Source organism: Rhodnius prolixus, unplaced genomic scaffold, assembly GCF_049639745.1.
Source record: "Rhodnius prolixus isolate KJV_2025 unplaced genomic scaffold, Rpr scaffold_3, whole genome shotgun sequence".
NCBI lineage: Eukaryota > Metazoa > Arthropoda > Insecta > Hemiptera > Reduviidae > Rhodnius > Rhodnius prolixus.
In genome coordinates, this window is record NW_027411603.1 from 43,173,956 (window position 1) to 43,200,608 (window position 26,653).

The 26,653-nt window shown below is 31.7% G+C and overlaps 1 protein-coding gene across 1 annotated transcript; it reads right to left on the reverse strand.

Annotated features, from left to right (window-relative positions):
- Nucleotides 1–944: 944 nt before the first annotated feature.
- On the reverse strand, nt 945–11,921 carry LOC141452917 (sensory neuron membrane protein 1-like). Its single transcript, XM_074125462.1, has 9 exons — nt 11,625–11,921; nt 9,858–10,015; nt 7,586–7,733; nt 6,346–6,603; nt 5,461–5,678; nt 4,702–4,868; nt 4,236–4,354; nt 2,726–2,851; nt 945–2,080 (listed from the first exon to the last, which is right to left on the reverse strand). Exons 1-9 carry the CDS (start codon nt 11,823–11,825, stop codon nt 1,457–1,459), a joined length of 2,019 nt encoding a protein of 672 aa, XP_073981563.1. The 5' UTR covers nt 11,826–11,921; the 3' UTR covers nt 945–1,456.
- Between the last annotated feature and the right edge of the window lie 14,732 nt (nt 11,922–26,653).

Below are 26,653 nucleotides of genomic sequence, written 5' to 3' on the forward strand. Positions count from 1 at the left end.
TTAAGTACTAATGTCAGCAGCGATAGCGGTGCCATATAGATAATAATAATAAGGACGCTTGGAAAAAATTCAGCAATCTATGGTATTAAATTATTTAAACATGCATGACATACTTCATGAAATAGGCAGTGACAATTCGTTCAAAAACTTTTCTAGAATGTCGTCGACAGGTTTCTTGTTACAGCTTCGAAATTCAGTAATTTATTATCCAAAAATGGGTTTCAGTTATTAAAAAAATTAAAAAGAAGAGTTTAGAAATCAATCAAACATTTAGAAAGGGAAGATCACTTAGTACGGTGCCGCGATCGATAATTCCTGTCACCAATGATTAACACGTTTAAAATAACAGTTCTGTCAATCTCAATTACTGAAAAATAGAGAGCAATCTTTCAGTTTTTCTGGATATATTCTGTAATCATCATTACAGAATGTATTGGTTCGTAACATCATTGACCTTCGTCTCAGTAATCAGTTTGATAAGTAGATTCTCGGATTTTTTAACTTGAGGCTCGCAACAGACTTTCCACTGTTGATGCTCTCATAAATTCTTAAGCTTGTTATGTTCATAACTTCAAAATAAAGGGTTTCAAAATAAAATATGATTTTTTTTTTTTTTTTTTATTTTATTTATTTTGTAACTGTAGTTAATTACAATAAGCAAAAGAGATGGGAGATAAGAACAGTGCAAGCACACGCGTATACACACACTTATACATTTTAGAAAAAAAAAATTGAAATTATTTTTTAAAACATTATTCTCCAAGAATATTAAATTAGTTGATAGAAGATGTACAAAGAGTTGAACAATAAAACAATTACACAAAAATTAAAGACTTCCATAAAGATTTCCGTTTTGTGCACCTAAGCTGGTCTCTTTAGTAGCTTTAAAAAGCAAATCATCTGAACATTTATTTTCTTTTCTAAAGATCAACCTTTCTGTGGAACAAGCAAGGTGGTAACTATGACCAGGAATGGAATATGGTATATTCAAGTTAGAGAATTGAAATCCGTTCCAAAGAAATGTATTGATTCTGCCATCTGTGCAATGAAATGGTATCTTATTGATCTTTTCATTTTCTGGCTAGTTGTGCAGAATAGTCAGAATTCAGGTGGAAATTTTGTTTTTCCACCAATTCGGCATTGTTTAGGAATCGATATACAAATTTGTAAAATCAATAAAGAGTATTAACTACAGAAGAGTATAGAACAAAATTTAAATATTGTTAAATTAAATTATTTAAGACGAATTTATCTATTATAATAATTAAGCATATTATTTAATACAACAGACTGAAACAAACGAGTGATTTCAATTATTTTACTAAGTACTAAAAATATGTACATAAGCTATAGGGATAGCAGAAAATAAAGTTAAACAATTATATGTTTAAGAGGAGTCATTTGTTTCTATTTTAAAAAAGTTAGAGGTTGTACTTTAACTACATGCCCAGAAGTTCTACGTAGAGCTTCTAAGTTCTGATTTTCTGTGATTGCGCATTGATCTCATTGGTAACCCTTCGGTACTATGGATTTGGAGTAATTCTCTTTTACCAACCAGTCGCGCCTCCCTTATCTCAGGAGTTTGTATTGGCGGAACAGACGTCATAATGATCTGTGGTTGTTGCTGTAAACGATGAGATATTGATTCAAGTGGTGCACTAGAAGAAGGATAGTTTAATCGTTCCTGTAGTTTCCCTGCAAATTTGCTAACATATTCTGGATCATTCCTAGCATGAGATTTTTTAATGGCGTACCCTCCAGAAATTTCTTTTAATACAGATGGTTCTAAAATTATACCAGCCCGCAAAGGTTTGCCTCTTTTTGATAAAGGTGAAATAAGTTGTTCTTTTGAAGTAACGGTACTCCCGCTTAGATTAGACTCAAAAGATCCACTGGGCGTGGGTGTAACTCTTATTACTGAAGGTTCCCTTTGCTTCTTTTTCTTGTGCATAAACATTCCAAACGAACAGAGGCCGGCTCCAAGCAGTATAAGGGTCCACTTTATGAAATTAACCATTCGTAGATTTGATAATAAGTTGGCTTCCAGATGGTCCATCAGTTCTCCATCCAGATCCAACGACTGGAATCAAAATTTATGATAGATGAGTTTTACTTTACAGTAAATCATAATTTTTATTTATTTATTTTAAATAGTTTACCTTATTTGTGACAAAAATTCTATTCAGTTTAAAAATTAAACAGTTATTTATTACCCAGTATTTAATTCTTAGAGATTATCTATTTCTAATTGAGTTCTCTGAGATCCGATATTATTAGTGGAATTTGATATGTTTTTTAGAAACTGACTAATTTGAAACCTATTCACATAAGCTTAAAAATAATTGAACTCAACAGGCGCTACCGATTACTAAAAAGGCTATTTTAAATCTGGTAAAAAATTTTACATCATTGAACCACGAGGTTCTACAAATCTGTTCACTCTGCGAAAGTAGTACGCCATTCAATTCAAAATAATTAGTTCTTTGCTTTGCTTTTTGTATAATTATGTACATATTATTTTGGTACTTGTTATTTATAAGTTCCAAGAGGATACGAAAACGTCCAAATTAAAGAACTTGGACTAGCAGAGAGCTTGAAAAATGGACTTCCCAGGATGACATTTTTCTATTGGAAAACTCACATTCAAAACTCTAGAAAAACTTTCTTTTAAAAGAAATAATAAATGAATAACTTTAATCGAAAGATGAAGATTGATAGAAATTACCTCTTCAACCCATGCAATTGGCATCATGGTTGATTTTAGTTTTTTAGTAACGCCGACATATTGCACTGGATGTATAGGTATATTGAACTGGAAACGCTTTCTCGCTATCAACGGTGCAGCACTAATCTGTAAAAATTGAACAGCGGTAAAAATAATAAACTTAATCACAAACAATTATAAAATTAGAATTTTGGAAGGAAAAGCGGAAAAATTAGATTAATTGCTTTTTCCTCCATCAAAACATAGTGACCCTCTTCATTACATAAATCATAATGTTCCTATTCAGATGTTTTGGCAGAAAAATGGAAATTTAGTATTTTGGACTGCTACAGAAGAACTAAGTGGATAGCCAAAGATAAATATAAAGGAAAGAAACATATGATATGATCATTTCAAATGTTTTTAGATAATAAATTCATCAATAACGTTAACGATTTCTTCTCTAATAAAATAAAAGCTTCAAACTTTTGCACCGGACATTCACCGTAATTAAGTAAAAAGTACATTTAGGGAAGTACGACATCGAGTACGATGAGTTTATCCAGTTTTAGTTACCAGTTGTCACTAAACTTTACCTATAGAAGAGAATTGTTAAATTTGAATTATAATTCATGGGTTAATTTGCAGAAAGCACAAATTGGAATTTTCTACCAAATAATAATTTTAATGAAACTATGAAGGTTAGTATTGCTGATGATAGCTCTCATTTTGAGCTTGTAAACTGAAAATTTCAACTCTTTCCTCAAATCACAAGCAACTTTAATTAAAGTACGATCGGTCTGTTGTTTCAATTTCTCTCTCGGATTTTCATATAATGGCTGGTTTTTCTGTATCGCCGATTTTCTTCAACCACCCTAATCGTTTTAATTTTAATGGCAACGTTTGCGCTTAAATCTTGTTTGGACGATAAAGTATACTTCTCATTTAGAGCACGTCATCATCTTGTCCAAAGCGTAAAGAAAATACATTGTCAGCTTCGAACAACTCTTCGATACAATATATGATTCTTTTAAAGCGTTCTAGCTGTTCACTAGAGTGTAATCTACTGATAAATTTCGGAGTTTTTTTTAGAATGATTTGCACTCTTAATGAATTTACAACATGAGTTCCAAAGTGATATGATTCACTTTTTTTGCTGTTACTAAAACTTGATGACTTCAACCAACAGAAAAACAAAGAATGACTTATCAGATATGAGCAAGGGTCTCTAGATATTATTATTGATCCATCATGGCTGGAAAAAATATACAATATAAGATTGGTTGCTTTAGAAAATGCTCTAGGGGAGAACTAATTGTGAGATAGTTATGTCTATGCATCATGTTTTCAAAAAGCAGCAGAAATTTATTTGAACAAAGTTATAGACGATTAAGAGTTTTCATTTATTATTTTTTTGCCATTTTAAAGTAATTGATACAAGCACCTTATATCTAAATGTTCTGCTTCCAATTATTTTTTTTTCAGCTTATGCACAATAGAAATTTGGTTGAATAACAGAAATCATAATTACCGGTTCCATCAAGAAAAATACTTCATGTTTCTCTTTTTCTGGCCTTAAGCCGATTACTCCCTTCAAGAAACTTTCATCGCTCGCATAAAAGTGAGGCTTCGTACCAAACAGTGGAGCCCCTGTAATTTGAAATAATTCATTTTATTAAAATCAATCTTACGATTGTAATTTAAAAGAATACATTAGTACCTGAAATAGATTTACCAATTAATTTATTTGAACATATAATCATTAATTTCTGTTTTATATAAATGAGTGGTTTTTTCGAGGAAAATTTTAATTGCAAAGATTTATCATTTATCTGAAGAAAAGGCGGTAAGTCTGCTAAGACGGATAAAATCTCTTCAAAAGAGATTCTTGGCGATATATAAAGTGCTTCTATATCAAGAGGCAGCTCGTTCAAAACTTGACTATTTTTCTTAGTAAATTTGATTTTTATGTAGTTATTAAAATTATGTATTATTACCTTGGCACTTTGTTAAGTCCAGGGCACCTTTCTTTGGGCAGACGCTACCTTTAAGACAGTAGCATGAGTCTCTCGGGTTGTTTCGAGTGTCCCCAAAAGAAATAGAATATCTATACCCTTTTATTCCTCTGTATTCTCCTTCCCCTTCATATGTTCCAAATATACTTCTACAAATCATCAATTCAAGTATTTTACTTTCTTCATTTATTTATTTTTTTTATTACGTTAATCAGTATGTAAATCCTCGGCTGACGCAATGCGCTACGCTGTAAGATATTGTTTTTGATTTCAATTCATATTGAAACATTAAATCAATACCTTTAAAAACGGAAAAATAAGTCTACACTGCAATAACATGACGACAGAGATGTCCTCCATGTGTCTGACTCATACTTTTTACTTCTTGTGAGATGAAATTTTCTAAACTTACAGATTTTCAATTTTAACTTACACTAGAATTACATGTGTTTAAATAAAGAATAAACAATTCTTGCGAATTACCTAGAAGAATGTACACTGGAAAGTGGTTATAAATGATTTTTCCAAAACTTTTTAAAAGTTACTATTATTCGCTAAACAGAAGACACGTATTTAAAATAAATAAAAATATTTATTGATTTTGGAAAGTTCTTTCTACCTTGACATTTTTATTAAAATAAAGCAAACAAAAAATCCTGATTAGAAGTGGTGGAGGTTAACTTTCAATTTGACGGGCATTTTACCTAGTTTTTTGATAAAAGGCTTTAATCAAATACTTACCTACATATATCTGTAGAATACGCCACTATACTATTGTTATCAGGTGTCCGGTAGGGTGGAAATATAGAGGCATCCGTGCCAGCAAATCTATTACATTCGCCGTCCAGCCACATTGTGTTTTCTGTTTTACCATTTATCCTAACCACTTCGCCGATGGTGGAAGCATCTCCTACACCATTTTTAACAGTTATTCTGTTGTTTTCAGGTGTTGCATTCTTCTAAAAATAAAACAGCATCATTTGATTTTAATTGTAGGCGCTAATTTGTGATCGTTGTCACACAGAATCTTATTCAGTGCACTGTCGGCCTCCGAACTGAGTCTTCACGTTAATGAATTCCTGTCCATTACCGTACAGTAAGCTACTATGAACATGAACTTCAATAGACAACTTGCAAAACTTTACATAGTTATTGAACTCATAAATTTACGGCGAAAATAGTTTAAGAGGAATACAGAGATGGTAGCTTTTGCTTTCACTTTCATCATATAGTTTGTAATCTAGTTAATTCTTTTAAAATAACTTGCAACTAGTTAACTCTTTGACTGACCGGCTCTGCTGTGATCAGAGGGAACTTTTATCATGTTCGTTCTAGCAAAGGAGTAGTAAGTACCCTTTGGCCTGTATTTGTAGTGAATTGTTAATAATAGTAGATTAAAGGGTTGCTCAGTCTGGGTAATTATGTAAAATATAATCCGTGTTATTCAGTAAATTTTTTAGAATGAAAATAAAAACCCTATCGTACTCTCTTTTTTTTTAACATTCACATTTTACAGGTAACCTCAGAAGTGAGTTAATGATATTCATTGTAGCAAAAACACGGTAAACCTAAAATAAGATTGAAATTTTTGAAAATCTAAAGTAATAATCAGTACCAAATACTTACAGTTCCAAAAAAAGAAAAGAGGTAACGATTATTTCCAAGTTTTACTAAATCTTGACTGTTTTGTTTAAGACCCGCGCAAATAATTTTCGGCAAAAAATCTTTAGCGCTACAATCGATTAGAACGCCTTTAAATAATAAATCATTTACTTTAACGGTCATAAACACTGTTTTCAGTTTTCCATAAATTTTAGGTACAGCCGCACTGATAAAGCTCAGAAAAGGTGGTGGAAATCCTCCTTCCGCCACTAACAGCATGCTCTGAAATATCAAAGTTGTAACTTCCCATTAATCAGATTTACATATTTTCTCCTTCATTTCACTAAAAATAAATAAAAGACATCAATATTTTAAATAAAAAGAAATTGAAGCTACAGTTTCAAACGTTCAGATAACTTTATTGATATGACAAAATAAATTAGTTAAAAAGCTAAAAACAGTTTTAAAATGTCACCCGATAGAATCAGATTTGCAATTAGTATCCGTCAATATTATAAATCATAGTCTTGACTTGTTGAGATTTTTACTTTCAAATGGAAATCAACATTTGATATTCGACTAGAATTGATTAAGAATTAGCAAGTAAGAGAGAACATTGAGAGGTGTACGACCACAATTTTTGCCAGGACATTAATAACGTGGATAATTAGCCTTGCAATCTCCATATGAAATCAACTTTAAAATTAGAAGATTCTAAAAATTAAATAACCCACATATGAGAATTAGATAACAAATAAGATTTTAAAAGAATTAAAAAGTGACTGGGCCAGAAATCAATAATTTCAAAATGGATCTTTTAATTACCAGGAGAAACGTGATAATGAAATTGAGAATTTTTCATGATTATCGCCTGCAGATCCGTGTACAGACTAGTCTGAGTAGTTACTTTAATGAATATTTTTTTGTGCTAACCTTATTAGTATGATCTGTTCTCAAGTGTGCCTGATAATTTTTCAATCTTCTAAAAATTGATAGTTCTTTACTCGAGAACCCTGTGAAATAATATCTACTACCAAATGTCGAAGGCGATGTCTTTGCTAAATACCTGGGCGACAATGAGACGCGCTAGTTTCTTGTTATTTGTATTTGTTCCTCAGTTATTATAATTGATTCAGGAGCGCTAAGTTCAAAGTTGTTTCTGTAAGATTTAGACCTGTACTTTCTGAACGTTCAAAGCAATAAATTGAAAGGCAGTTTCCTTATGAAATTAATAATAAATTATCATCTTTTACCAGGAGCTTACCAAAAGTGGTAAATGTGGAACTGTGACCACTTCATCACCAGTTAAGGGTAAAGTTTTTTCTTTCTGAAAGTACCAGGTATTCATATTGCTGTAGGTGATGGTTCCCTTGTCGACATCGTCCACCAGATCCACTTTCTCCTTAAATTCTCTTAAAAACAGTAATTTGCTTTACTGAAGATTAAATAGATTCAGAAATGAACGAAAAATAAATTAGCCTACCATTAGATGTTGTTGGCCGTTAGTCTTGAGATTTTCTTAAGAATTTGTTGCTTATTTGCTGTTTCCCAAAAAAGAAACTAACATTTTAGTTTATTATTTCTCCTAGGTTTAGGACAAGCTCTGCCGGTCATTAGGGGATAATAAAATTGAATAAAATACAGTAAGTAAGCAAATAAAAACATGTTTACATGATCCCTCCGCCTCCTAAGTTATAGGATGTACTAACACCTGAAAGAGGATATGGGTTGATTGTAAGGATGGGGAACTGTATTGTGGAAAATAAAGGTCATAGAATAGAGGGGAAGTATGGAAAAATCTATTTTTAGGCATATAATACATAATATATTTCTTTTACACCCAAATTTGAATATAGTTGATAGAATATTGTTATCGTAGGAGGAACAGGTGAAGGGAGAAGGGTTATTTAAATATTATTTTTACGATTGATCGGATTGGGTTGTAGTCGGATATTAATAATGGATGCTGCATAGAGTTTGGTTCGGTTAGTAGGTGTTTTAAGATCGAGAGAATGGTGGAAACAAAATTGCAATTATTGATGTTGCATTACTGTCAATTTTCAACATTACTATCCAACATTTAGTGGAGGCATTTTTTTGAGGGTTTTTTTCTGTATTATATGTATAGATAATGGGTTCTTTTCCCCAGATAAGTATCGTTGAAAAGTGGTGTGATCCATTTCACTTTATACTCAGTGTGAATTTTGTTCAATTAAGGACTTGGATCTTAAAGATTAGTGAATAATTTGTTTGATCACAGGCTTCACCTCTACAATCTGGACAAATTATACATTTGACTTAAAGATTAGTAAGATTTAAACTTGATTAAAAAAATGCACATAAAATTGAATTTGTGGACATCTTAAGTAACTATAATTTTTAGGATTTAGATGTTAGTTTACTGAAACATTCGGACTGCTGAATCAATTGAATTTAAATGTAGGCTGAATTCAACAATCTGTGTGTCAAACATTCATTTTTAAAGTACATTATTATATCTTTTCAGCATTAGAAATTTGTGAATAAAAGAAGCGATACAAATAATTTAAAAAAAAAAAATGCATTTGAATGTGTGAAGCTTCTCTGATAGCTTTTGTTAGACAGCTTTTTTTTTTTTCTTTTTTAAAAAAAAAACTATTTCAACAGAAAAGCTACCCAGGTGTGAAATAAAATTAGCACGGACTGTTGTGTGTTTAATTAACTTGAAGCCTTTTTTAAAGACCTTTTTAAAGTTTAAAGTATGAGATTAGGAGAAACAGAAAATTGTTGAACACGACATTTTGTTGTTTTTTTACTTTCTCTAAACGATGTATTTTGTTTCTAAATTAAGTTAAAATAAAACAAAATATTCTATTTTTAATTTAGTCTTAATGTTAACTAAATTTATGACTTCCGTTTTTTGGCGAGGAGAACGATACTTGACAGTTAAAAAAAAGAAAAATAGAAATCAGAAAATACAATATATATTTTAAAAAGTGGAAAATGGAAACAACCATAAAGTACGTCATTAAGTACTCTGAGTTAAAACATCATTAAATATTCATTGCGGCACATGTATCCTAAATTGACGCAAATGGAGGACTTGATATATTTGGTCGAACCATAGGAGTATTTTACAGACTTAAATAATATTTATAGATTTGCATAAACAACAGTAATGGTGAAGGCCTGGGGGAAGTTATACTTTGTTGGAGATTCTTTTAACGCTTTTCAAAACTAAACTCTGATATAATTCCCTAAACTAGTTTAATTAAAACTACAATAGAGAACTTTCTCTTTTCTATTAAGTTAATTAATGCAATTGTTAATTACTAATCCTTTTGAAAAATATGTTATTATACTTAGTTTTAAAGTTTACTACTCTTTATGTTCTGTTCCTATTGACAAACTTTATTTCAATTCACTGTTCAACTGCTTTACTAAGACATATTTTGGACTTAATAAGAGTGATGGATTGATTAAATTCAGTCTACTTTTGTGCTTTACTTCTAATTAAAATTCTAAATGCTACACAGATATATAATTAAGATATCTACTTGTAGCGATAAGGTCCCACTTCTTGCACGATTGGAATGGCACCTTTTTGCACTTCCATTGGATTTGTTACGTTGAATACGTAAATATTGAAATCGAATAGATATGGTATCGCTTTCCACACATTTCTTACAGGATTTCCTTCTTGTAGGTTTACCATCTAGGACATACAACAGATTTAAACATTTTATTGAATATCATAGGTGCACATCAATAAGCAGGCTGTTATAGTCTCTTCTCTAAAACAATTGGATAACTAAATTTTCTAATAAACTAATTTATGAAACTATTTTTGGAAATATATTAATAGTAAAGTATGTATTTAATTGCGTCCTCTGTCGCCATGCTTCGGCGGCTTCTGTGTTTCAACGTACGCGGGAGTGGATATGGCTTCGACGGACCAATTACACTTAACGCCATTTCTGTTATTGGAATGGCAGTAACTTTATTCTGATTAAAGGAATTTATGATATTCGGTCCATCTTTTGGGGGTAGTGAATCCAGTTTTCTGGTCTTGTGGCATCCCAAAATTCCTTGGAGAGAATGTGGTGACAAGGAGCATAATTTGGTGACAATGACTCCCACAATCTGTTTCCTACCAGCGTTGTAGAAGGAGATGGGGCAGTAGATCTTGAAAGAAGTGACGGAGAAAAGGAGTAGATCCCATACTGACATTCATCAAGCTAAGGAATCTCACATTTCTTTTTGCAGGTCTAGATCCACCAGTTAGTTCAGAAGTTGAGGGAGACGCTACCCTAGTATCCGACCTTACCCAGTTTCCTTTTTTTTTGGCAGCTACTCATTTAATCCTTTCAAATAATAGTTATAGTTATAATAATAGTTATAATTCCTTTAATCAGAATAAAGTTACTGCCATTCCAAATAATAGTTATAGTTGTTGCTTACTTACTATTGGCTCAATAATCAATGGTAATCAATGGAACTCAACAATGGTACTAGGCCTCCTCAATAACGTTGCCCCATTTAATTTTGTACTTTGAGGCGCCATATTTCTAAACTTCAGAAATCATTCTTCAGCTATTCAAGTCGAAGTCGTTCTCAACTCCTCGCACTACTTGACTGGTTATAAATTCTCTTTGGCAGCCTTTCTTAGAACATTCGCTCTACATGACCATGCACATCTCAGCCTACCCTTCTTTATATGGGCTGCTATGTCTGGCTCACCATGAAGTTCCAAATTTCATATTGCTTCAGGTTTGCCATTCCCCATTAAAACGATTTCTTCCATGTGAGGCATGTGGGGCTGTTGGATTGATATCAGTTTGATAAACTGAAGTACGCAAAGTTTAAACTATTTTTAAGAAAATCACCAAAAAGCTTTAAATCGTCTTTGTTAAGTGCTTTTTATGGTTGAGACATCTGGCTAAGTTTTTGCCAAGACCTATAAAGTTCTCATACGAGATAATTTGAAACAAAGTTTGGGCTTATCTTAGAACATTTGTTCCTGAATTGGTGTTCAAACGCACAGTCTATTTCAAAAAATAATTTTTTAATTCTGGGGACCTCAAAATGATAAGATATTGACTAAATAAATAAACAAATTAAAATTTCCAAACATAAACGCATAGTTTCTATGAATTATTTTTTTGGTGAAAACTTAGCATCGATAATTTATTAGTTGCAAAACTTTTGTTAATTTAAGTAAGAGAAAGTACAAAGTAATATTTTAATTACCACAATTCGTTTTTAAACTGTTTATTAAAATAACAACAAAATGAGGCAAAAAAAAATTAGAAAATTAGAATAACCTTTGACATGGCGAATGACAAAATGTAGGGGAACGCCACCCATCCAAATCCAATGCCCCCAAGCATAAGTCCTACTCCCCATTTGCCAAATTTTTGTGGCGGTGCTTCTTTGACCTTAGTTGGCATTTGTTTGATCTTCTCCATTAGATCTGTAAAATCCTTCTTTGGGGCGCTCATTTTGCTTTTGGTTCTAGAGTACATTTCAAAGGATGAAACAAAACCTCCTAATACTTAGATAATTATTCTAGCACTGACCACTGGGACAACGCTGTTTTGAATTCTATATACGTCATGTGATGTTCCATATATTATTCAATATATTATATAGAGGGCCTTGTGCCACCTATATAAGTCATGTGAAGTTCCATATATTATTCAATATATTATATTGTGTCAATAGTAAAACTTATAAGTAACTCATGCTTCCATTCCGCCCGCCGTTTTAAGCATTGCCCCCACCACTCTCGTAGAAATTAAAAGTGTTGGCAACCATCTCTACAGTATTTGGAAACTTTCAGTATTTTAGTTAAACAGTTCCGCAAGTTAAGCGCTTCGCTTGTATCACTATATCTTAAAAATTTTGAATTTCATTTTTTTGAAATTTGTCGCTTCATTCGGTAAATTTCTGGGTTTGGAGTTTTGTCTTACAACTTGGGATATATTTTCATTAAAACTAGATCATTCAAAAGTTTCAGTTTCAAAAAATTCTCTTACAGAATCTGATTCTAGTGGAGTACAAGTTGGTTTCATTTTTGTCCCCCTTTAATTTAATATGAACATCACATGATATTGGATTTAAACCAGTGTTCTCAATGGTTGTCAGAGTTAGACTAATTACTAATCAAACAATGAGGTTCTGCCAAGTGGTCCGGAATTCAAAACTTGCAATCTAAAATCCTCTGTAGTCAATGCTCCCTTCTATGTAACCACTAACCAGCTGAACCTCAATATTCCTTACCTATCTGACAAAAAGAAGTTCACACCTTATCTACACATTATAATCCTTTAGCCTCTTTCCCGAACCATTCCTTGACTATCCTTCTAGACGTTGCAATCTAAAATCCTCTGTAGAATCGTCAATGCTCCCTTCTACCACTAACCAGCTGAACCATTCATAATAACCTCAATATTCTTTACCTATCTGACAAAAAGGAGTTCCCACCTTATCTAAGATTATAATCCTTTAGCCTCTTTCCCGAACGATTCCTTGACTATCCTTCTAGACGTGTTAAGCGCCAATGTCCTCGTGTTTTGCTCGAGTGGATATATATGTGGTAAAAGCTATTAAATCTTTTAATGCAGAGGGCTACCACTAGGTTGTTTCTCCCCTCATTTATTATTAATAATCCACAGGGCAGCTGTATTATTTATGGAAAAATTTTGCCGTTATAATAATTAAAAAATAGTAATAAATAATAAAGAAAACCGTCTTATAAACTTCTGAATTAAATTATTATTTTTTTAAAACCCTGCTTTCATTGTATATTTGAAGATAAATACAATAAAATTTTGATGTATTAAACGGTTAGTTCTGATCCATGTTTATATTTAAATTCAGGCCAATAAATAAAGGATAAGGATGTTATATAAAGTTTAGGAAAAAAGAATGTTTAAGAACCAGATTTAAGGCTAAGATCTGCTCCGAAGATTGAAAGTAATCTGGATTTAAGTTGAGTTTAAATACCTAATTCTTTTTGATCAACTTTCATCTAATTTCCAATTAGGCCTGGAGGCCAGAGTGGTGATGGTGAGGTACTCTCTCATTTGAGATGTCTCATTTAAATAAATAAAGACTAGACTTCTTCTGTATAAGGAAGACTGTATTTATTATAAATAAATAGAAATTTAAATTTAAAGACATCACCACTTCTCTTATACAAACACTACTATCCTAATAATTTAATTTCCCTCTGTATGAAAGAATAGTAATTTATTGTAAATTACTTAAATATATACGATATCTACATGCATGCTCCATGTAGATGTTCGCTTTCTCATCACAAGTTACATCCCCAAAGTCCTGCGTTGATAAAAAAAAAAGGATGACTTCCATTTCAAATAAATTTCCAAAGCGCAAATTGCTCTGGGACTTCCAATATGAAGACAAATTCGTAATGTGCTTTTCATTCAATTATACTAGAAAAAGTACATAAAAGATTTGGAAAGTTTCAAAAATTCTTTTCAAGAGATTATTTTTTTGACTTGCAGGGCTTAAATCTAACTACTAAATGAAGTGCCATGAACAGGGGCGAAAGCACATACTTTGCATACCATTTTTTCTTACAAATAAAAAGAAAGAACCTACATGCTCCATAAAGGTTTAATTTGTAATATAGTCACTGCATGAATTGTTTTAGAGAAAACAATTTATTACTCCAGAGGGAGTAATAAAGAACAGACTAGGAATAATAAGAAATAATAAATTCTTTTACAGCAATATTGTAACTTTTCTCTAGAAAGTATTTTGAATAAAATTTTTATTAAGAAGTGTAATAATTGTAATTTCTATAATTTCTGTTATTTAATTTAACAAAAACAGAAGTTATAATATAAAAATAGTTAAAAAATAAAGCGACGCTTTATAAAATAAAAATACGAAACCTTCATTTATTAATTTATTTTTTATTTATTTATTTATTTGACTGGTAAGAGACACCTGGTTATTGAAACGAGTAGTAATTATTCTGAGATTGTATTTCAGGGAAATGTGCCAGGCTTATTATGGACAGGAGTATATTTGAAAAGCATCTTCATATTTGATGGGAAAAACACCACCTTTCCACGATACCACAAATCTTTATGAATAATATCTTTGGAAAAGTACAAACTGTTATTGAACATTTTTTCCAAGGGTAAAACTTTGTTCGCTTTGAAGGTGACGACATATTTTTTGCAATATTGACCTCATTAACAAATAGAGTAATAATTTGACATTATTGCGTAATGTTAACAATTTTAAAGTGTAATTTAAAATGATGACATTCACTACTAAATTCCTTGTATCATTAACTTTTTATGTCTTTGAAAGCAAGGCAAAATTAGTAAAATAATGCATTTTCTTATGACTATTTAAACAGAATAAAATTCTTCTTTAACCTTAAAAAAGATAATATCAGTTATAGGAATGTACAAAGAACTTTACAAAAAAAGAAGTACTGATAGCGCCTCAAAAATACATTAAGAGTGTTCCAACCGAGAAATGGACTCTAGTACTGGGAGATGTACTCTGGAAAGAAAGCACAGATAATCGTTCACATGGTTGGTTCACTTTTCTAAAAACATGTATTTCTAATAAAGCAATTGCACACAATTGATTCCAAGGAGATCTTTTTTGCCTTCTTACTAAAAAAAAACCTAGCAAGAGGGACCATTGGGACATACATTTTTATAAAAACCGATATTAACAATGTATCGTGAGCTTTAATGTATGCAGGCCAATAAAATAAAATAAAATGTAATGATGGCAAATATATTTTGTCTCCCCCACATCTGATATTAAAAATGATTAAAATTATTGAAGGGTCCACAAAAAATGTTATGAATAAAAAACTTTAAGTGGCTCCAACATTTGATTCCTCAACGGAACATGAATTAGCCTAGTTTCTTCAGCAACCTGGTCAGTAAAAAAACCAATTTGTTCAGGGTCTATCAGTCTAATATCCCCAAATCAATCCCAACAATGTTATTTCTGATGTTCATTGTTCTATTGCTAAATTTAATTTGTTTTTATGAAAATGTTCTTTTGCAAGTGAAAATAAATATTGAGGAGACCAATTTATAACCTTGACATTTTCCCAGCAGATAAAGTGATTTATTAAAATCCCAATCACCAATCGTTTATGTGTGTCTCTAAACTTTACGAGTATATACTTCTTACATTAAATATAAATGTTCCTATATGAGTTAAAACTGTCCGGTAGGACAGTTGTATAAGGGTTTAGATATAATATCTGACTTCTAATATGAGTCATGTCCTTGTAAGCATATATTCAAGGACTTTGAGATTTATTGTTTATTAAAGAAAGACTTAAAAATTAATTTAATGAGAGTGTATGGACAATGCTTCAGAAGTTTGTTCGCCATACTGATGGTTTTTACGTTCGCTCACTCTTTTAGACTATTAAAAATTTCATAAGTATGAATGTCTTGACTTATTTTTTGGGATATATTGCATCATACTCTATCGACATCGTATGAAATTGATTTTAAAAAAACTGCAATAGTAACGATTTTTTAAGTAAAAAAGGAAAACACTATTTTCCGTGTGATGCGTCAGGAACTAATTTCCACTGTTTCCACAATTCACCAAAATTAAAGCAAGCTAACTCTGAAAAAGTCTTTGATGATTACTAACACTATTCAAAAATTAATCTAAAAATGAAACGAAATAAAAAAAAAAACAGATGGAAAAACTAAACAAAAATAACAAAAACATGTTAAAATTAAAAATCTGTGTTTGTGTTACTCAGATTTACCGAGTCGTTAATCCCTCGCCCAACAAGCTTGTACAAAAATATTCCTCTCTACTGTAAACTTTGGTATTCAAGTGGTTAAACAAACTTTTTTTTTAACTGATTAAAAAAAAAAAATTCAGGATTTTTAGTTAAAATTCTATCCAAAAAATATATTATTTTTATCACAGAGTATCCTAAATTCTCCTCTGACTCCGTTGTACTTTTTGAAATGTCGTTGGCGTACGGGGGAATGGTCCCTTCTTCTTCCCTAAGATGTTGAGCAGAATGGTGCCGATTCCGATCATTGATGACCCTGCAAATATTTTAATCCAGGTGTATATCTTGTATCAGCTACAAGAAACGGTTTTGAACTGTTAGTAACATCAATGAATGTCAGCTGTTATAATTGTCTCCAACTGCAAAGCAACACATAGAGGAGACCAAAACATCTTTTAAATCCAAGAAAGACTAATCACATCAGCTCTACTTGAAGTTTCTCAACAAGCACTAGTTCTACTGAGTCTCATTCAATCAAATAAAAATTGTTAGTTTTAAAGAGGTTTTGTTCGTTTAAATTTTATTATACCCAACAGTGGAAGGGATTAATTGGTATTTTTCCATCTGTCCTTCAATCATGGGAATGAACCTATCCAACACAAACAAACGGAAATTAAATGAGCCATCTTTCTGTCTAAACCAAGTTTTTTTTTTTTTTTAATATGCCATAACATTATTATTTGTGGTAATTGGAACTCCAACAAATTGTTATTAATCTTACAAACATTTTGAGGCTGTCACCGCTCCAGTAACCAATTAGGTTGGCGCTAAAGTAGGCGATTTCAAGAATACTAGAGAAGAATTCAGTATTTTTCCTTTTATTTTGCAATCGTAACTTAAATTCGGAGTACCCTGTTTGATACAATTTAATTCACGCCTGGATTTCGAATTGCAATTACAAAATAATTGGAAAAATAAGTAATTCTTATCTAGTTATGAACAGATGTTTTTTGTTTACGCATCAGTGTAGAAATAATTAAGACAAAAATGGATTGCACACACAGGGTAGCCTTTAATTATATAAGTTTAATGCAGAATTAATTATATATAAGATAGCAGAATTAATAAGGCATTCTCATCTATTTTTACTGCAAAGTTTGAGATTTCTGCTTTATGCATTTAATTACTAAGTCAGTGGTAGAATGTATACACGGGGTAGCCAAGAAATGGAAGTAACGATTGCCAAATTAATGGAAAAATAAGGAATTCTCATACACTTAGATAAGAAAGTTTGTGATTTCTCTTTCATACTTTTAATTACTGGCAAAGATGGATTGTAAACAAAAATTAGCCTTAATCTGGAATTACAATTGAAAAATTAATGGAGAAAAAAGTAATTTTAGTCTATTTTGACTGGAAGGATTGAAATTTCTACTTTATTGTATTAATAACTAAGCTAATCGTGGATTGTACATAAAGGGTAGCTAGAATTTGAATTTACCATGGCAAAATTAATGGAAAAATAAGGAATTCTAGAATAGTTTGAACTTAAAGATCGAGATACCTACTTCAGTTTAACAAGAAGTATGCCAATGGTAGATTTTACATACAGGGTAGCCTTAGTTTGAAGTTATGATTGCAAAATTAATGGAAAAATAAGGAATTCTCGTTCAGTTTGACTGGAAAGATAGAAATTTCTCTTTATAATTTAATTAATAAACCAGAAGTGGAAAGTACAACAGGGTAGCTCCGAATTTGAACTTACGATTGCAAAATTATTGGAAAAATAGTTAATTCTCCTTCATTTCTTTTGCAAAGTTTGTGATTTCTTCTTTTTGCTTTTAATTACTAAGGCAGAGGTGAAATGTACCCACTGCGTAGCCCAGAGTTCGGAATTGCCATTGCCAAATTAAAACAAAAATAATTAATTTTCGCCTAGTTTCACTGGAAAGATTGAGATTTCATTCTTCATTCTTTTGTAATCTTTCTCATTCATTTGTTCAAAACTAAGTAGAGAATTCCTTTTTTTATTAATTTAGTAATTGTAACTCAAAATTCAGGATATTTTGTGTATTAGTGTGGTAAAAGAAATTGAAAATATGAGATTATAACGATAATTACTATTAAATATTGGATATGCGAAAAAATTACTCCTATAAACTTTTTTGAACGGTTTGAAATCTCAATATTAAAACCTTGATAATCATGAAAGTAAAATTTGTGTATCCAGTAACAGTTTTAATAGCTAGAGATAAAAATCTGAATAGAAGAGAAGATTTTGATTTTGGAACGCCAAATGTCAATGAATGTCTTGCTGTTCTCTTAAAATGATTTCAGTCACTTGTAATTAGTGGAATAGAAATAAATATATAAAAGGGGGATTGTGCTTAAAGGCCCACAGTTACCGCGAACCAACTGATATCTGTTTGTAATCATTAGCCTTAATTTGATAGTATGCTCTCAAGTTTCAAATCTTAGGTTCTGTGGGAAATTTAACTACAGTTCTTATTTTTAAATTCGTATTTTTTTTTTTTTTGTAAACTGCAGCAGCCAAAAACAAAAAAATTGTTATGACACTAAACGAACTTCATTTGCCAGATCCTTAAATGCACTACAGCGACTTGTGACCCAGTTCATTATGTGAGAGTTTATTACTAAGCAGTAAATATCCGCTGTTTTGAAACTTTGAATTATTGCTTTGAAATGGGAGAACCACACTTTCTCTTAATCCGAAACATTTGTTTATGACAAGCAGGAAGACATACTTAAACACATTATTGTTTTTGCACAAATTTGTAATGAAAATTTGTAAAAAAGGCTTCATGTTTGAATAAATGAGCTAAAACCCGATTCAAAGAAGTGAATTCGACAGCTGGTATCGCGCGCAATGTACGCCGCTCCTTCGTTTGTATACTATTTAAATCTTAAATTTTTCATTATATATCCATCGCTCAATTTCTTTTAAATATGAGATCATTGATCAAGGCAACGAATATCAAGGTCATATCTGGATAACTTATTTAAAAGAAAAGTCTATAATTTTATTAGTTTCAAATGATGCAATTCTTCAAAAAGTTACCAATAGAGTTCTTTTAATAATAACAGTTATTAATTAATGAATAATTTCTATACAAACTGTAATTATGTAAGTTTAGAATAAGTAGATATACTTTGGATGTATTACATTCAAGTTAGAAGTAGGTTAGATTGAATTATATGTATTAGTGAGTGTCCATAGATATTACTAGTGTCGAAGCTGGCAGAATTGGTAAAAGCCGATGTCAGAAAGATGAAATAAAAGAACAAAAATTAAAATTGACAGTCCAGTAACAGTAGGCAGACTAAAGATAAAAAGCAGGAACCGAGCGATGATTAAACATTTAATACATCAAGAAATTGTGGTAGGAGATGATGCTAAACGGTGTGGAATTTGGAGAAGCAGAAACAGAATGGAAGAAGTTAGCAGAGATATCAAGGTGAGTATCCTGGATGAAGATCGAAGTACGTTGCTCAGATGCCTTAGATGGTTCTGCCGAAGTTGTGTTGATAATCTCTTTTGTCAGATAGTCTATGGAAGATTGTCCCTGGCTGAATTTGATTCAAATAATTAAGGTCAAACAGAAGTTTAAATAACAATTCAGTGTTGGAAACAAAATTGTCCATATAAGATTTAAACATTTCGAAGCTACTTATACTATTATTATTATGTATTTTTTTTTTTTTTTAATGGCAAATTCGAAATACATTAGATTCTAAACTTTTGCTGTCAATCTGAATGACAAGAGCAGTTGATATTGACAGAGCCATCTATGAGAGCCATCTGAAGTTCATCAGCAAAGGTCTGTATCTAGCTAAGTTTCTACGTTTAGACTTTTTTTTTAAATTAAATTTCAATTTTTTAGCTTTTTCTTAAATTAAGTGGTTATTTTACAACAGTTTATAGATTCAAAAGAAATTAAACGTTTCGAGAAAGAAATATCACAATAATATGTTCAACTTTAATTCTGTAATTAAAACCATATTTATTTCAAAATCATATTGTGCCTCAACCTGGATTTATCTCAATTTTATAACAAAAAGCATAAAAAGACATATATAAAGTATTACAAATACATGTAAGAGCTTGATTTGTTCAGTAACTAACCAAAATTACATAGATAATATTTTTATCTTTATGTATAATATATTTTATAATATGTATTTAGGGTGAAGGGACCAGTAATTGACTGCTTAAGAAAAAATTCGAGTTTAAGGTAGAATAACTTCCGTTATTTTGGCTCCAGGTGTAGGTTGTAAAATTGTACCGCTCCAGTAGGATGTATTTTATTTTATTAATATTTTAAAAGCAGTAAATTCGATCTTTATGTCAACCAAAAATGATTTTTTTTGAAAATTTGTCAATGACCCAGTAATTGACATACCGAATTTTCGGTGGAACCAGTGTTTGTCATGGGGTGGGACCAGTAATTGACATACAAATATATTCATGAAACGACATAAGATATGCATTCAAAATCACTTTTAAATCTAAATAAATCACTTAAATCACCTAAATCACTTTTTCAATTGGATTTATAACAAAAATCGGTCTTATTCATAATTAATCAGTTTTTAAATAGGCAAACCTAAATAATCTAATATTTTTCAACATTACGCTATTTTATGCAGTTTTTGACGACCAACCCTTACACAACTGTCCTACTGGACAGTTTTAATTAAGTTCCCCAAGCCAAGACAGGTAATTTGAATAACAGCCCTTACTTTCAATAGTGCCAAGGAGATATTAGCTAACATACATGTTAGATCGTACACAATGTCTGTCGGCTCGCTTTTATCTCTTTCTCTCAACTCTTCCGCTCTCTTATCCATTAGTTTCCGCTAAATATTTTGTTACTTAAACCTCTTTTTGGGAATTTTTTTTTGGTTCTCACTTTACCAAACTCTCTACTTCCGATTAGACTATGTGGTCACATCCTTGTTTTATCCATTCCGCCTATAACGTTGCTACTGATGGCATCTACGCGTCCTTGGGTTCGCTTTCTAGTGAACCAAATTTCTCCTACGCTTCCCTTCTTTTGGAGCGCTTCGCTAATATTTTCCACAATCTGTGCTGCCAGTGTCATTTGCTTCGAAACCAAACTATCTGAATGTAATTCATTCTTATTTTCTGCATCTAAACAGTATTTGATTGTTTATTATTACTGAGTTACCTCTTGGGCTCATTTATATATACACTGTGTGCACGTTAATCGCGTCCCGCCTCAGGTTGTAAGCATTCGCACTTACAACAGTAATAAATAAATGAAACATCAATGAAAAAAAAACTAGATTAAAAAGTAAGTAATGTGTAACGTCACTAAGTCACCAACTTCTCCACTTATGTTTAATTTCGCACCTGGTACTTCTCTTGAGGGAGCTTCATTTTTCCCCTGGCCGTTTTATTTGATGGAATTCTATGGTTCAGCCATTTCCTCCCTTTCTTCTTTGGAATGTGGCAAGGACCCAAAACTGAGGGAGAATGAGAGATTTTCAAACTCCGATAAGTGGGCGTCGTTTTTATCATTCACGTTGGCCTCGTGAAACTGTTCGGCGATCTCGACTATTCCAGTTTGTTGTTCATACATTGTTGTTCTGTACAGAATAATCATTCTGCATGCCCTCTTGAAATAAGGCGTACATTTGCTAATTCATTAATTTAAACATATTTTGTTGGAAGTTTTACTATTTATTTTATGTTGCCGATTTTTATCAATGATTTTATTTTACAATGTATTGAATTTTTAATTATAATAAAATTTATCAACCTATCTTATCATTTTCCCTGGAAGTCAATCACTGGTTTCAAAAAAAAAGCTGTAGGACTAGTAATTGACATACATGTCAATTACTGGGCAGATTGCCGTTTCAAGGACCAGTGATTGACAGCCCCATTTTAATCCTCAATGCTTCTTATAATTAAAAAAAAACTACATAAATGAAATCTACAAGTAATACTAATTATAACAGAACATTGATAACCACACGAATATATGAACAAATAAACGAAAAATAAGAAAAAAGAAAAATTATTTTCTTATCAATCCTCCTTAGCAACGGCTTGTTTTTTCCTTGATTTTGAACTTTTAACACAAATAACCTTCCACTGATACCAAGGAACCTTCCAATAATTAATATTTTTCTGGAACTGCTGCCTAAAGGCTTCTCAATAACGAAATTGAAAGAATCACCACTAAAAACGGCTCATATCCCTTATAATACCAGTTTATATCTGGTATGTCAATTACTGGTGCCCAGTCAATTACTGGTCCCTTCACCCTATGTATAATATGTGTATGGGGTTGAAGCATTTCGGCGGCTAGAGTTTGTTTGCGGATAAAATACAGTTATAGTTGTACACAAAAAGATGAAGATTTTGTTTTTTCGAAACTTCGTTCGTAATTTTGAACTAAATTGATTAAGAGAGCTTTTTATCGAGCACAAAGATGGTGAACTGCTTATTCAAATAGGGGAAATTGGAAGGCAATTACTAACCATTTTAATACAATAATATATTAAATAAATAAAAAAGTGTATACTGTAAATAAAAGAGTATTCAACTCTTCCTGACTCCTCCAGTTCACCATGGAGTTAAGTTTTTACTTTTTATTTAAGTAGCATCTGAGGTCATTGGCACCCGGAGCTTTTTTTCAGAGCTCTTTCGGCCTCCAAACAGTGTACTCTGTAACAAACGAAATCGGGTTGTAAGCTGTAAAAAGCTACTAAGGGGCAACAGCTACACTTAATCCGGGATCTTCTTTAGCTTGGAAATCCAGTGTAGTAATCACTGAGCTAATCGCATCCAAAGTTGTATATGTTATTGTTAATTTACCTTTTTTGAACTCATTGAAAATATACTTGAATAAACAATAGTCAACACCAATAATAATAGAAATAAAATAACATTTTATACACAACTGAATCTACTGGACTTGGATGTTATTTAACATATAAAAAAAATCTATGAGTAACTTCTCTTTAATATTCATAATTTTCACCACAATAAACAATTTAATTTTTTGTTTGTTTTTTCATAAAATAAAGTAGATTGTAGGAATTTCACTATTTCCTTCATTTTGAAAAGAAAAATCTTGATTGTAATCATTAAAAATTAATGAATTAACTTTTTAATAAAATTGGGAGCTTACAGCATAATGTGATGTGATGAATTAATGAAGCAAACTTGAGAAATAGAAATATTCAATGGATTTAAAACTGATCCAGAAATTGTACTCTGTGTTCGTTACTGCCATCTATACCTCAATCGACAAACTAGTTTTTTATTTGAATAGGATATTTAGTTTCTTTGCTTTTGGCTCATGTAATATTATTTGAATTATTATATTATCAAAGTCTTTATAGTGTTTAAATGATACATTTACTGCGCAATGGAAGAGAAACAGAAATAGATTGTCAGACAAATCGAGGAAGATGTTTTTAATTAAAACAGAAAACTAGAGCTCAAGAAACAAGAAAAAATATATCAATAATCATCGGATTCGGAATTCTTTCTTTCTCCTAGTCAGGTTTTTTACTTACAGGAACTTACTGCGGTCCTGCACTCTTATATTATACAAGATGAAGTTTTTTATTAATTTTTTTAAATTAGCAATAAGTATCCAAACATCATCAAAGAACTCCAAATCAGGTACTCTATGAATGAGCTCTGCCTCTCATCTAGGACAAAGTTAGGCCATACAATTTAATATCTATTTTTCTAACACTATTTCATTATTTCTTTCTCTTACCGCTCGTAAAATAAAGTTTGCGATCATGCAGATTTGAGAGTTTTCACTGAAAATAAGGGGTTTTTAGGTTTCTTCAGTAAGAACTAGTTTATGGAAAAAGTTTATCACAAAACTACATTCCGGGGAAATTTCTGACTTAGTACCTTGCTATTGCAGTCATTAAAAAAAGACATTCAACGTAGCCCTAGAGATGCCAACAATTTTGGAACATTTTTATAAAAAAAACTTAAAAATACCGCGCCAGCAATAATATCCGCCTGAAAAAATAGACGTAGATTTTATTAACTAGATTCTGTTCAGTTTGTTATTAGCAGTTTCTTTATCTGAGTTTGTGTGCAGTTCTCAGATTGTGATCAAACTATTTTTTTTTTAATTATGATTGAGGATAAACTTATTCAGGATAAATTCTTATCAACTTGTATACATTAGCTGTTCGATAAATATTATCTTGATACAATAATGTAAGTAAAATGTTGCCAGTAGATATGGTGCAATTTTATGTTTGCAGCTTGTTTATTACATTCTTAGTGTGATTAGAATGTAATTTATTTTGGATCTTATTCAACCTGTCTAATTAAATTAATGACTTTCTGAGGTGAAGAGTGCCAATATTTTGATTTATATTCGTTCAACTCTTACTGAATGAGTGATCGTAGTATGGCACGCGTAAAACATTTTCAATTAATCAAAGGTGTGTCACAAACTCCTTTTTCATTCCAGATCCATTTTTCTTTTATGAACAAAAACAAGCAGACCACACACTACTCCAACAGCTGGATTGTACTTTAAAAATTTCATTTTTTCTTTTCGAGTTGGCGGGTATTATCCTCTCTGGTATGCAATTGTTAAAGATCTTATATCGAAAACCATCTATCTAAACCATCTATTGAAAACTATCTACAGTGGTATATCCTGTAAAGAAATTTGTAGACCTATCTTGCTATTAAAAAGCAAATCCAGATTAAGATGCTTAAGCCCTGATATTTGGTGAGTTCGGAACCTGCAGCCAGTTACTAGTGGAACCATTTGTCTCTTGTATGTCGCGTGATGGATCTGTCTCTCCAGCTCAAAGATCCATAAATGGTAGGATTATCTTCCGTCTGCAGCAAGGGGATCCCCAAGGACCACCGAAGAAGCCCCTCCCTTATTGGGCCCAAACTTAGTTAGCATTCAGTGCCATCTAGAAATCTACGTGATCAACTCAAAGTTACGAAAATAGAAAGAGAAATTTAGACGTAAAGAGGTAGCTACTTCCCGTGAAGTGTTTGCTAACTGAATTAAATTTTATAAAAAGTTTTTTTAGGCAACAATAGAAGTTTCATGCAATGTTAAATACACAATATTTATGAAAAAAGTGCATGCAGTTTTGAACTGACAGGACAGAACTGTATCCTGTTTATTTCTCAAGTATTCGTCATAAACTCCGCCCGTACTTAGAAACCGATCGGTACGACAATCAATTGAATGAACTTCCTAAGAAGAAAGAGTCTTTGTTACGACGTAATATCATCATACATCCTCCGCTAACTATCTAAAAAAGCTATAATCTTGTAATATTTACACAAGAATATAATAACTTGTCAGTATTATAAAAAACAACATACTACCCTGCTCTTTGGAAATCTTCTACTATGCCTAAAAAACCAACACATCAACCTTCTGCTTACAAACCTATCTGTCTTCTTTCCAACCTTGCCACAATTTTTAAGAGACTTCTCCAGAAAATGGTTAATAACCGTTTTCCTAATCATCAGTTTGACTTTTAGATTCACAATCAACAATTCAGCCGGCACATCATTTCATTGTCCGTTTCTACAGCGTAGCCTCTACTGTCCTGGAGTATGCATAGAAATTTCGCCATGCCTTCGACCGAGTGTGCCACAAAGGTCTGCTGTAGATCCTAAGACTCTCTTATCTTACACTTTCTAGTCCCCACTAATCACCCACTAAATGGTAATTTCAGTTTTTTAATTTTTTGTTTGTAATGCTCCAAATTGTTCTCGGAACATTGCTGATAAAAAATATAGAAGTAATCTACCAAAAAGATATTGGGTGTTCCAGAACTATATGTTCTTTCTTCCTCTAACTACAATGTTCTGTCACCTGATCAACCAACTTACTGGCCGCAGCCCTCTCTATAATTTCTGACATCCTAGACATTTTCGTTACCTCTCAGACATCTTCACAATGTACAGACTCTTTCCAATCTTTCATCTGACCACAGTTCTGGGCAGTTATTCTAACTGATGGTCTATCTGTTGGTACTCTCGCTTCCTCTGACATCCCTGACAATCTTTCTAGCCGACTGAACCGTCAATGGCCCTGCAACTTCCTTGCAGTCTGAAGATGATAGCCATCATTATTATCGATATACTGTAGAGAGTGCTACCGCTGGGTAGTTTCTCTCCTCCTGACTTTCACGCACCAGCTCATCATACTTACTTCCTATATATTAATTGAATATATTTATACAGATTGTAAATTACTAAATAAATAAAAAGATTAAAAAAATGTGTTCCAGAAAGGAAAATATATTTCTAATATTACTGTGATTTGATATATACTTATTTGCAATACTGAAACATGAAAAGAGTCCATCATTAACTATGCAAAAAAGAAATCCAGTAACGCATAGTCTGCAAAACGCAAAAAGAACTGACAGGACAGGACTGTATCCTGTTTATATCTCAAGTATTCGTCATAAACTCCGCCCGTACCAGTTTTTCCATTCAGAAACTGTGTAGAGATAAGATAATTCGTGGAGTGTGTATGTGGATGGGTGTGCAGACGATGT